Consider the following 13,284-nt stretch of genomic DNA (forward strand, 5'->3'; position numbering starts at 1 on the left):
TGTATCGTGACGGGGAAAAAGCCTTTTGTGAGAAAGACTTAATAGTTGCTATATCAGGACCTTATCGCAGGTGGACACCTGGAATTTCTGCCTCCATAAAATATTCTCAGCAGGATAAATTGTAATTCCCCATGTAATGCTTTAATATACTTTTGTTCAAAATAGCATTTTACAACCACACAGTGACTGAAATGGCCAAACCTGTATAACATTATCACTGTCTAAAGGGGGGTAAATATGTCTTATTGTGAAAGGTGGCGCTAACAACCAGCAGGACAGACACTGAACCTAAATTACAGCTCTTTATGTGTGATAAATGTTTTCAGAGGCCAACAATTCTGATTCTTGTTTATTTATATCTCCAAACAGAGTCTTGTAATCATATTTAAGTTTTTGGCGGAAAACTCTCATCCACAATCATCAGTTCTTAAAGTAATGGCTTTGCATTTTGGCATTTTTGCCAATCTCCAATAAAAGTTGTGTTATTTCTTCCAGATGGACCATGATGCTCTAGGAACAGTCAGGCACTTTCCAAGTAGGACTCTAACTAGTGGATTCTTATTGTGTTTCCTCAATGTTAAAACGAACCAAGTCGACAGTGCAAGTGATTGTCAGGCATGTCCAAAGTCTGGTTTCTGGGCCCATCATGGCCTAAGGCCAGATTCTATATGGCCCACATAGATGTGTATGGAAATATAGGTCATGGTGATGGCATCAATGTGATGCATGTATAGAAATCATCTATGAACATATCAAAGCTTTGGCCTCTGCTGCAGCTACACAGGCAAGTAAAGGAATCGTACATGACGCATTCCTTCTCAGGTGGAAATTACATTTTGTTTAGGGAGCAGATTGTACCAAAGACACAAGACAAATTGTTAATGCCTTAAACAAGCTGTCAGAGAGTGACTTTACTGGGGGAAAAGGGAAGCTACTTGAGGGCAGCTTAGCCACACAGCAGCCGCTCCGTAAACTGGGCCCATGAGTCAAATCAACACATTCGTCAAACAGGACAAAACTTTTATGAAACCTGACTTTTATTAAAGGGTGCGTGAAACAAGAGCAAAAGAAAGAGTCGCCTAATCCGTGCCTGACTCATAACGCTGAGGAACAGAGGGTTGAAAAGCTATCATCACATATAAACAGGCACCGTTGGCTCTCGAGCGCTTTCACATTATCAAATCTGGCCCTCATTAAAAAAAAAAAAAAAAAAAAAAGGTTGGACACCCCTGGCTTAGGTTCAGTCGGTTGTTTTGTTAAGGATCCAAGCCTTGTTGAAATATTTTCTATTCCCTGTGGTTTTTTGCATTCCTACAAATGCAAACTTTTGAGAAAAGCTCAGTGTGTGGAAAGTGAGATTGTGCTCGCGTAGGAGAGTCGGGCTGTTTGGTGAGAGAGACCTCGACTGTCACAACAGAAATATGAGGTGCGAGTGACAATAGATGAGGCAATTTTCATGTCCTTTTCACGGTTTGAGGTTCAACTTCTCAGCCGGTTGGAAAAAAAAAAGGAAGCTGAGAGGAAGGTCTGCGGGAAGCTCCCACACCTGAGCTGACAGACAGACAGACACTCGCCTCTCGTCTTTATGGACATGTGTGTTTATGGGGCAGTTTACGCTGAAGGGGGGAAATGGCGGCTCAGTAAACATGCCAAGTGTTTGAAGTCCCCTCCACCCTCAGCACCACCAGCTCCTTCCTTCCTGCTTGCCCTGTGGGTCTTGCTTCTTTATGGCTTAGGACACTGACAGCATGTTATTTGAAGAGTCTAATCCCGTGATAAGTTATCAGGGTTTGGACAAAGCAGCCTGAAAAGGAGGAGGAGACCTTTGCATGACCTTTGCTCCTCTCTGTTTTCTGTCATTGGAATGTCCTTCATTTAGTTATTTACAGGCTTTTGTCTCAGTCTGGTTCTCTCAGGCTCTCATTATTGTCATGATAGGAATCAGCATTTTGTTTCATGCGTGTCAATTAGTCTTTGTTTTTTTCACATGGTAAAGTATTGTATAAAGCATTTATTTCTGTATATCCGATTGAAATAACACACATATGGTTCGAGCCACAATGAGACGCAACTATGATGGCAAACCAGTTGCTGTTCACAATGTGATTGTAGGAACTGTGAAATAGCTATAACGGTGTGTTAAATTTACAACGCGTGATCATTTCTGGACAATTGATAACATTTTAACTACAGTCATAGGCAGTTACATTGGAAAAGCCAGTTAGGGATTAATAAAATCTGAACTGAACTGCAAATCCAAGATGATTTTAAATGTTTTAAAATGCTTCTACCGCCCCAAAGTCCATTATCTAACCATATAAATGCAAATGTATCATGTGCTGACATTATCGGTTACGAGACAAAGAGTTGATCATCTGCCCTTTCATTACAAATCACACAAACGCATGATGAAACGATCCCAAGCCACCTGCAAATCGGTAATGCTTGGCCTGTCCTTTGTTTCTCTCATGAGACATCTGCCATGGACTCTTCCAACCTCAGTCTTGGATCGATTTCACCTGCTTGGGAGGCTACACCAGAGTTCCTTCCCCAGATGATGTCGTTCGCTCGCTCTTTCTTTCTTTCTTTCTCGCAGGGTGGTTCCTCCTCGGCACTCGATGCGACGGGTTACGTTTTGGTGAGGGTTTTTCTTTGTTTGACGGTGATGTGTGCTGAAGTTAAATTCACAAGGCGAACACAGTCCAGCAATAATGTGGGAGTTGATCGCAGACATCTGCTGTAGTCGGGGAAGACAAAGATGGGCCAAGCAAGTTCTTTTCCAGGCAGCCTGGAGCCGTTACAGTGAGCTGTAGACCACCTAGGTTTTACACACCTGAACACAAAGGTCACTGCGGTCACCGTTATTTAACCAGTCAGTTGAGATCAAACTATATGACCCGTGCTTTCTACTCCTCTCAAGTCTGCAGGTTGAGTTGATTTCTGATGTTGTTTGTTCTCTGTCTTCACCGTTTCTCTCTCGAACTCTGAAAAAGATTCATTTGATGAACACATTTTTTTCCACACGCCTCAGGTCATCATTGTCATTGAGGTTGAACCGTGGTACAATTTAAACAAAAGTGAAATGAAATTGATTTACAAAAAGAGAAGCAAAATCATAACTTGCACCATATTAAAGTCACCAATTAAACTAACAAGTCTGTTCATGTGGGTCTTCTCTGGGTATTTCAATGTTTTTTTTGTTATAATCCAAAAACTGAGGCAGAACGTGACAAACTCCACACAGAAACGTCAGATTTTCGCCAAGAACCTTCTTCAAAATTGCCTTTTAATTTGATCAAAGTTTATTTATCCACCTTAGAGTCACGGGGCACGAGAGCTGATTCCAGACTATGGGTGAGAGCAGGATACATCCTGGTTATTTCACCACTTCATCACAGGACAAACACAGGGAGAATAATACTCTCAGATCCACCAACATGAAAACTCCACACAGAATGGCCAAACACCAGCCCAGACTCCAACGAGGGACCTCTGCTATGAGACGAGAGACACTTTGGGACTCTCTACTTCATTTATAAGAACTCATAACCTAAAGTCTTGACCATCAAGTACAGTAAAACCCATGAATCACCATCTCAAGCAGTTTGGGGGCATCTGAAAAGACCAAAAGGACCCAGATCAGCAAGACTTTCAACAATAAGAACTGCGACTGGACGTTAAAACTTTGCTGCTCCTGCATGTCGCAAGGTTCACGGAGAAAGCACAAGGAGGAGGTGCAAGCGTAAAAGTACATTAATGGAAAAAATAAAGTGATTCTTTGATAGCAGAGGGTCATTAAAACCATCTGTGTTTGCATAAGGAATGCATTCTCCATTACCTTCTGGCACAACATTTCATTGCTATTTAGCCTTGGCAGAAACATCAGAGCCTTTTCTCAGTTACAAGTTTTGGTAACGTCGAGCTGCCGACGCTTTCAAATCAGAAACGCAGCAGTTTGTTTTCTTAAAAACATTTGGTTTTTAGGGGAAATGTTACAGTGCAAGTTTAATCACTATATTAAACAACTTTGCAGCTATTGTGCAACAGTATGATACAGATTGAATGAATAAAAACAAATCAGATGCTGCATCTCATAAATTAATTCCATAACACATATGGGCTGATACTGAGTTGAATGTTCTGTAGAACATCAAATTAAACTGCACACAAGCACCAATAAGGACTGACCTTGACATGTGCACCTAAAAATACCGTCCTTCAAGTATTTGTTGCTATACATAGTCACATAACAGCTTATTACTTTTTTCACTGAACACTTCTGTAGTTGTCTTCTAAATGTAAGACAAATATAATGCATAATATTGATACTGTCGTTTTAAATGTTTCCATCCCCTTTGTATTCCTGATAGAGATCGAGCAACATTGGGAGGTTTTCCTCTATTTTCTATCCATTTAAGAACTCCTTTTAAAGTACCTGAAAATGCTGTGATGAACTTCACCCAAATTGACATGTAAAGGAGCCCCTAAAGCAGGGGTGTCAAACACAATGGCTGTGGGCCAAAACCTGCACTTAGGCTCCAATCCAGCCTGCCAAACCAGCAAGCAAATTGTAAAATATTTGAAAGAAAAACCCTAATTTCTTAAGAGTAGTGGACACAATGCAATCACTGATGCTGCCATGAAAGACGGCGACCTCATTGGGAAAAGGCAAACTATTAATCTGAAAGCTATGTTGTCGGGGTGAGTTTGTTAAAAAAAACATGCATAATGCAACAGTCATACTGTAGATATTTATTTGATATTTCATTGTATTTTGCAGAAGAAGGGATCATTAAAATTGGCCTTTTTTTTTCTCATTTTCAGTTGTATTTGATTGCGGTTTTGAGAAAATATAAACATTTCCATCAGGTATAATCTCTGCTTTAGAACAACAACTCGGTTGACATCTCTGTGTTCAAAAAAAGTGAATAATGTAGGCAGATGCGTGGAGGAATCCAGCTTTGCGTTCAGTTTAAAATGTGCAGAAGTGGACAGACGTTTTCGCCATCACATGTAAGTCGTATGCACAGAGTTGTGGGGGGGGGGGCTGCATTGCTGACAGAAATCTGCGATACCTGCTGTGAGAAATAACATGGCAGCCGCTTGCTACTGGGCTGCCAACACAAATTCTCACTGTACTCTGAATGTTTTTTCATCTACTGGGCTTACATCAACGGGACCACCACAATCCTTGAGATTACATCAACAAATGCATGAAGCAACTCTGCAACATGAGCAACTGTTTAAAAAAAAAAAAAAAAGAAACATTGAGATGGGAAAAGAAAAACTCCTTCTATACTAACTTCCAAAAAAAACCCACCCTCTCTCTGGAGAACATGCTGTGCTTGAGGTTCAGTGGCTTCCTCTTATGCATAGATCAACCATCCACACATGACACCTCAATTGTACTGTTTAGGTTCTGCAGAAGAACTCGGGAGTTCACACTGGAACTGTCACCACACCCACAAGTGTTCCGTGCTGTAAATGCCAAAGAACCTTTGTGAAAATTAAACTTTCAAAGAAAAAGTGCCGACGGCGTCAGGGAAGACTCCTCGAAAGAGATGCAGACTACTTGATGTCCAATTTTCTGCAGACATCTGTGAAATGCTCATTTGTCTGAGGTTCATTAGAGGAGAAAACCTCGTTTTGGCTGCAACTACAACCTTGATGATTTGCCTCATTTGTTTCAGTTTGTTTAATTTTAGTGCGCAAATATCCAAATCAGAATGTGCCTCATGATCAGGCTTGCTCAGTTACAAAAGAAACATCTGTAAAACGGGCTAATTTCGCAGGCAAACATGGTTGAGCCCCACTTTACACAGATTACTGCAACGACGTGGCGTGACATGAAGACGTTTAGTCTGCGGCTCTGCTTATCGTGCTAAGACGGCCAGTTTTCCTTCAAAGTAAAGCGCTCGGTAATTTCTTGAAAGGCTTTACTTGGCAATCTTCTGGACTGCGGTTATCCCAGTTGCTTGTATATATTCTCCTGCATGTTGTCTACATCTACTAAACAAACCGTTCATTTGTGGCTTTCAGTACTTGTGGAAAATGTCACGTCCGAAATCTTAATGAGAGCAGAAATGATACTAAAACTGACTGAAAAGATTCATTATAGTTGTATTGCATTACTCAATATACTTTTATTAACAAATAAGTTCTTCTCCTGTGGGCTGCAATTACCTACGCATAAAACAGGAATGTCCACAGTAATCTTTTTTTTATTTTTTATTATTATTTCTTGGGATGCGCGTGTATTTTAAAACAAATGCGGCAGATTCAAAAAAACACTCAAAATGGATTACATTAACTTTATGACACAGGAGTATGTTTACTATTTACAACAGAAAGTTATTGTACCTTCATTAGACAGCAAAACCGAGTTACTTAACACAACAATGCAACGGTTACGTTTACAGATCAAGGAAAACCAACACTGGAAAACGTCACCAAAAACAAGGACGAACAGAAAAGTGTGCAGAGGGGAGAAGTGCTTGTATAGCCCTGTTAACACTGGAGAGAAGCACTGTGCGTCTATTGCAGCTTTATTATTAACCCTGAAAAATTTAAGAAGCAGCCATTAGGAGAAAATAACAACATACTTCTGTTTGCCATCAGACGTGACTGGACAAACAAAAAGCACAATATCAAAGACCCTTTAATATGACTTTATATTTGTTGGTTTCAAATTGTTTGTTTCGTGTTGTCCCTTTTTTTTTTTTAAGTTAAATGACAACTATGATTATGACAGTGAGCGATTACAGACGTCTTTAAATCATCGATCAACCGCAGACTACATGGTTGCGATAGGAATAGCTTGTACAATCATTTATACAGTGTAAACCTACTTTTCAAGGCACAATAAAAGCAGATTACAAAAGGACATGAATAAATATGTTTCCAATAAATTAAAATAATTGCATTCAGGTGTTTGGTCTCAAAGAAAAGCAGTACTTCAGTGACACATGAGGCAGAACAAAGTGAAAACTGGATATGTGAGATGGTTTTAGAGAAAATACAAGATAAGAAAATCTTCATTGGCGTGTACTCTTAAACCCCCCAAAAAAACTGCTGCTACCTCGTATCATTGGTTGATCACAGCCCTGATTGGAGGAGAAACATTAGAAATCCTCCATGGAAGAACAGATCAATACTGATTCCCCAAAAAAACGAGTGGGAAGAAGCAAATTGCTTTGCAAAGATATTGCAAGTTATTTCTGGAAGTCAGTGCTCGCTCAGCGTATCAAAGAAGACACAACGTGTAAGGCAGAACTCTCCGAGGCATTTCTAAAAGCTGTCCGCAGCTTCAGATTTCTTCCTTTTTTTCTGGAATGAAATTAAAAAAAAAAAAAAAAAAGGAAACCTTTCAGAGGTCACGTTTTGGTTTTGAGAGTTAAAAAAACCCAGAAAGCACATGCATAGGCGTGTGAAAGACCACTGAAAGCCCCTCAACTGTAGAACCAGTGTCAGTCTGTTCAAGGAACCCGCTTATAGGTTGATGGGAGTACAAAAAAAGTTTTTTGTTTTTTTTTAAATCGTCAGTCTTCCTTTGAATCAGCCTTATGACGAGATGACTCGGTGGATCTGAAATCACCTGGTTGCTGATCCATCTTGGCTGGCAGCGACGCGGGAGCCACGCCGTCGTTGTTCACAAGAGCGCCGTAGGAGAAGGAACCATTGAATTCTGGCTGGGCGGCCCGACTCTTGTCGTGGATCGTTGGGACGCCTGATTACAATGGGACACGTAAAGATTGTGGAAGATGCAAACTAAAATAATCACTTTACTTTCTGTAGGGATTAAAAATTACATGTAAAAGTGGCAAATTCTGGTATTTATGTGATCAGTATACAAACCATTAGCCATGTTCATAGTGACGTATGGCTCAAAGTTCTTGGCCCTTTTCCTGTTTTTGGTGATGCAAAAGACCCCGAGGAAGCAGATGGCAGTTCTGTACAAAGCAAAAAAAAAAAAAAAAGAGCCGGTCACAGCCTTTTCCCAACAAAGACATTTTTACCAAAAAATAAATAAATAATTGCTTGATTCGACATAGAGGGAAAATCAATAATGATTCTAATCTATTCAAGTGTAGGGAAATTAGTAGAAGAAAGTAATTCGCCTACTATTGATTCTCTTTATTCCCAACATTGTTTTTTGTTTTTTTCCTGTTGTGACGTGACAAAATAAAACTCACCCCAGTAAAAACATGCAGATGTGAAGGACGTCGTCATTTTTGAACTCCATGTAAAACACAGCTCCTGAAAAATCAGAAAAAAATTAAAATAATTATTATTTATGACTCTTATGGTGTGTAGCTGAAGGGTAACATCGGAAACTCGACTTAATCAATGTCTGAAGACATTCCAATTTAAAAAAAAAGTGGCAGAATACAAAGCCCCAGCTCACCAGCTACCACAGCGAAGAAGGTGGAGAGGATGTAGTTGAAGCTGGCGATCATGGAGGTGTCGTGCAGCTTACAAGCCTGGGAGAGAAATCTGAAGAGACGCAATAAGGATGTGTTGTCAGGTTCACCTTATTGGCAGGTCAGGTGACTTATTGTTGTCATAATTACAGCAAGAAAAATTTTTTTTTAAAAAACCCTTCCTCACTCACCGGGCCTGGTAGACCACTGATGCCACCATGCACACAAGCATAACACTGAAGATGGGGTAGTCGAGCTGCATGTTGCCCTCGATGGTGAGCACCAGCATGCTCGACACGGCTTTCACTGTGATGACTGTGACCGAGCCTGTTCGACAGAGTCAGAAAGGGAAAAAAATAAAAAATAAAAATAGTGTGCGAATATTATTGAACAGCAGCTCTGGTGCTCTGAAAGCATTTAAAACGCAGTCCTGATAAAGTGTGGTCATAAAGGATAGGCGTGTAAGGGTTAATGTAGGAGACTCACCCAGCAAAGCGACCAGCAGCAGAATAACAACGAGGTAGTCGGCGTTGCGTCGTTTGTAGAAGTATAAAAGCAGGCAGAACGTGATGACCTCCAGATACTGTCGTTGAGCAGCAACCACAACAACAAAATAACACCGCATGAACAAATTATTCCATTGGCGGATGGAAAAAATGTGGATGTTTCATGGTTCAATTATTATGGGATCTTGTTTGGACATAATTCACATCTAAAGTGAATCAATAAAGAATGAAAGAACCAGCCCACAACCTGCTAATAGGCTTAATGGCACTAAAACTCTCTGGAGGAAGTCTCACAAATATGCAAAGAGTTCAGGAAACAGTCGGCTGTCATCACTTTGTTATTGTGAAGACTTTCTCGGCAGCGTCACCATGAATATACGTGTTTTTTTTACCCCCTAGCAGGTTGAGTTTCACCACTACAGACGGTCTAGATGTTTTTTAACGCTACACGTGACAGACTCCAAACATTAGTCCTGAGTTGAGTTCACAAGTTTGTACAAAGAGGAAGAAAAAGTGCATATGAAGGCTAATAAGTAATGGGAACGACACTGGCTGGAGACCTCAGTGATTTTTTTTTTTTTAACTTATAATACACTAAATCTGACAGAATTCTAAAAGGCTGGACTGAAGACAAACTGGGTACTAATGTAACTCACTGCTCCCACTTCATGTACAAAAGTGTCATGATTTTACTTTGGAGTGGATCTGATCTGATCTGATTGGAAATCTATTAAGAGGACTGATCCTGGAATCTGCTCTCTCTCACACTGTCCACCTGCTGTTCAGGAATTACTTAGGCTTGTATGTTTTGATTGGTCTGATACTACCATTTTGTTTTTGTGACTTGTGTTCCCGTCTATGCACAATTGTCCAGGTAGGAGGCATCTCAAATTGGTTGAACTGGGTGAACTGGACTTGGTCGTGTGTCTTGGAAGACGTTTTGTCCCAGTCGAAAGGAATGAAACATCTTTCCCAGGCACAAGGATCACGTTCAGTTCATCTGGTTCAACTGCTTTGTCATGACTTTCATTTATGTGTCTGTAGGATTCAATCTTGCTTTGCTTATATTTGTCATTAAACTAATTAGGTGACGGTATTTTGGGTAGAATCTCAATTATGTAATGAATCTGGCATTTTCTGGTTCCCTCCTGTCTCCGTGTTTCTAATTTGACTTTGACCTCAAGTCTTTCCTGAGCGAGGCGTTCATAATGGGGTTACACTTATCACTGTATTTCTACAAAATACGGACTGATTTGGTCCAAATAAATATATTGCATTTGCAAAAAACTGGTTGATCCGATGGTGCATATTTGTAAAAATGTTTTAATGTCTTTTGTACTACTTTATACATCTATTGAAACACTATATTCCCTTTATCATATGTTCAAGTGAAATCATTTATGTCCAATTCTATTCTAGATTTCACAAAACTGAATGTATAAACGAAAATTATGTTTTCTTTGACTATTATCAATTGTGTAAGAGGGGCATCTGGTATATATATATATATATATATATATATATATATATATATATATATATATATATATAAAGCTATGTTGAAATGACTTGCTTTGGCTATTTCTTTAAAACTATAGTTTGTAGGAAACTGAATATAACAATCGCTGTCTAAACTTTGTGGCGTGCCTTTCTTCAGAGGATTCACCTGAATCATATGTGGTTAAAAAAAAGAAAAGAAAGGAAAACACTTAAGTGTTTTTTTGTGCCTTCTGCTTCTTAACCTATTAAGTAAATTAAAAAAAAAAAATAAAAATAAAAATCTCACCAAATACAAGAGAACGGGCCAGCCCACAAGATGTGTCACGACGTTCTCTGCAACGAGTTGTTCATGAGAGTTTGGTCCAAACGCTACCAGGAGGTACGTTCCTCCTGTCGTCAGGATGTAGCCCAGGAGGGTCAGCACGTTTTGCTCTGCAATTATATGGAGCGCACCGTTAAAGGCAGTCATAAGAGTTAATTGCGCGAGTGTTTGCCTTCAAACTCACTGGCAAAGTCCTTCGCTTTTGACTTCTCGCGTATGAAGATAAAGCCCAAAATTGAGCTCGCTTGAAAAGAATTTCAGAAAAAAAATTTGTAAAGTTAATGCATACAGCTTCAGTATTAATGTGTTTATTTCAGCTGAAACAGTTAACACGCTAAGTCGAAGTATCACTGCGGGTGCGGGGGGGGGTGAACACTCACCGAGGACCGACACGGCATTGAGAGGAGCAACAACAGCCAGCGGGGCAAAGGCATAGGAGACAAAGTTTGCTCCTTCCCCAATGCAAGTGAACAGAAAACCAAACCACCAGGTTTTCGTGGCGAAGAAGGCTCGCTGGTCCTTTGTTCCTGCTAATGACACATGGCTGTATTTCTGTAGGAGAAAGAAAATGTGCACGGCAGTGACACTGAGTAAACACTCTGTAGCTGCACTTTGCTTGAGGCGATTATATCACAGAAGCATCAATCACACGTATTAGTTATAGAATTACAAACACAAAAATGATGGCGGAGAAAAGCCAAACGAGGAATCTGATGTGTTATTACAAGATAATAACAATTTCATATACATCACATACAAAATTGGACAGATAGCAGAGCCCTGAGGGGGTTATCCTGGGAGGTTTTGACGGACAAAGATATTGAAAACAAACAAACATGAGAAATAACGACTTTGGTTTCACCAATATTACACTTTGAATTCAACATATAGGTATTGGGGGGGTTTGTTTTTTATGGAGGAAGGAGTTCCATACCTGAATGCATAACGAAATGCTGACAAGTAAATTTCCAAAAAGCGCAAGTAAAGTCCCAATCAGATTGTCCTAAAAGGAGACAGGGAGGAAGCAAGGATTCATTTCAGTCACATTTTAGGTTTAATTGTTGACATTAATACGTTACAGTCTAAAACAGACTAAGGAAATTATGCAAATTTATTATGCAATAACTGCTTAGGCCTGACGAAAACAGTGGGAGGTCTTATGAACAGATGTAAAGAGTACTGACAATTTATACAGGTACTTTATAACAAGGAATAGTGCCACTACGGCTCAATTTCCATTTGTGCTAGTTACTTCAGAACAGCATTTTCAAAAAAATTATTATTTTTTATTTTTTGTAATATATGGATTGTGTGCATATTTAGGAAGTTGAAAGTCACAAATAACGTAAATTGTACTTCAGAATAAGTAACGACACATATAAGTATAACATAATAAGTATAAGTATCCTAAAATACTACTTGATGACAATAATGTGAGTATTTGCAATTCGTTACCCACATCCTCACATAGAAGTGTCAAATGTTGAGGCACATGGATCAGCGTCAGGTAGAAATCTATTAGTCTTGGGTAAATTATTTTGAGTAATATAAATACACATTCCAGAGCCAACAAAAAAAAAAAGCAATAAATCATATTTTGGTGGTTTTTGTGGAAAACAAGATGACGAAAAGTGTATTTCAGGGCTCCTTCACATTGATCACATTATAATGTTCAGTACATTCAGTTGAGTTCTAATCTGACTTATGAATAATAAAAACCACAGATAATCCACTATGAATGTCTCGGTAGGTGCAGCGAGATAAAAAACTTTGAATTAATGATTTTAAATGATAGAAAAGTGACGCGACTCACCCTGTAGGACTCTCCTACCACTTGACTCAGGTCGAACATGATCCTCTTCAAATGCAGTTTATAAATCAGAAACAACCACAAGACACTCACATAGCAAGCATATCATCGTATCGCCACATTTGTAGACAGTTTTGAACTAACTAACGCTCATATGTGATGTTTTTGTCCAGTTCTGCTCAGAGAGAGACGATACCTCTCTCTTCCGGGTTGAATTCACCTGTCTCTGGCTGCGCGCTGACGTAGGACGTTGGTGACGTCACGGAGACGAATAAGCGTCTTTTGTTGACAAACTGTTTGTGAAAACAGTTGCCTGTGGATGAATTATCTCAAAGGCCGACCACTTATTTGAAAAACGGTTATTAATAGATCACAACAATATTTGTCACTCGCTTCTGGTGTTATTTCCCCCCGTGCATTGAAGAAAGGCCTTTAGTTACACTACTCTCTAAGGACACGAGAGGGCACCATCGAACCAGAATTGATTCAATTATATTTCAATTATAGGACATTTTACTTATTTTCCCCCCTGGACAAACATTCGGAACAAAACATATACAAACAGTAAAAACAACAAGGATGCAGTTTCCAACCTCATAGAAGAAAAAGACAGAGAAAAATGCTCCATTAAACATCACGATGAGTTGAGTAGATAAAAACAAAATAAAAAGGAACAATGAACAGAGGCATATCAGGGGAAGGACGAGACATTAGAAGAGCAAAGAC

The 13,284-nt window shown here is 39.5% G+C and overlaps 1 protein-coding gene across 3 annotated transcripts; it reads right to left on the minus strand.

Moving 5' to 3' along the window:
• Positions 1-1,992: 1,992 nt before the first annotated feature.
• nipal3 (NIPA like domain containing 3) lies at positions 1,993-12,792 on the minus strand. 3 transcript variants are annotated; one of them, XM_080480381.1, is made up of 12 exons: positions 12,562-12,789; positions 11,683-11,751; positions 11,129-11,300; positions 10,933-10,992; positions 10,713-10,858; positions 8,907-9,003; positions 8,612-8,747; positions 8,405-8,493; positions 8,193-8,256; positions 7,855-7,949; positions 7,595-7,726; positions 1,993-2,984 (listed from the first exon to the last, which is right to left on the minus strand). In XM_080480381.1, the coding sequence occupies exons 1-12, from the start codon at positions 12,598-12,600 to the stop codon at positions 2,884-2,886; spliced, it is 1,200 nt and encodes a 399-aa protein (XP_080336507.1). In that variant the 5' UTR covers positions 12,601-12,789; the 3' UTR covers positions 1,993-2,883. The 3 variants fall into 3 exon arrangements, with proteins under 3 accessions (XP_080336507.1, XP_080336509.1, XP_080336508.1); XM_080480383.1 differs by lacking the exon at positions 1,993-2,984 and adding an exon at positions 6,205-7,326 and having other exon boundaries at positions 12,562-12,792; XM_080480382.1 differs by lacking the exon at positions 1,993-2,984 and adding an exon at positions 6,244-6,557 and having other exon boundaries at positions 12,562-12,790.
• Positions 12,793-13,284: the final 492 nt, after the last annotated feature.

Source organism: Lipophrys pholis (assembly GCF_963383615.2).
Source record: "Lipophrys pholis genome assembly, chromosome: 14".
Classification (NCBI taxonomy): domain Eukaryota; kingdom Metazoa; phylum Chordata; class Actinopteri; order Blenniiformes; family Blenniidae; genus Lipophrys; species Lipophrys pholis.

What these genes read in the sequence shown, in the direction of transcription:
- nipal3 (XM_080480381.1), bottom strand. Translation starts at nt 12,600, where the DNA reads ATGTTCGACCTGAGTCAAGTGGTAGGAGAGTCCTACAGG. An exon ending in CAATGCCGTGTCGGTCCTCG is followed by an intron (nt 10,993 to 11,128) that starts GTGAGTGTTCAC and finishes ATTCTTTTCAAG; the next exon opens with CGAGCTCAATTTTGGGCTTT. An exon ending in CTTCTTCGCTGTGGTAGCTG is followed by an intron (nt 8,257 to 8,404) that starts GTGAGCTGGGGC and finishes CTGATTTTTCAG; the next exon opens with GAGCTGTGTTTTACATGGAG.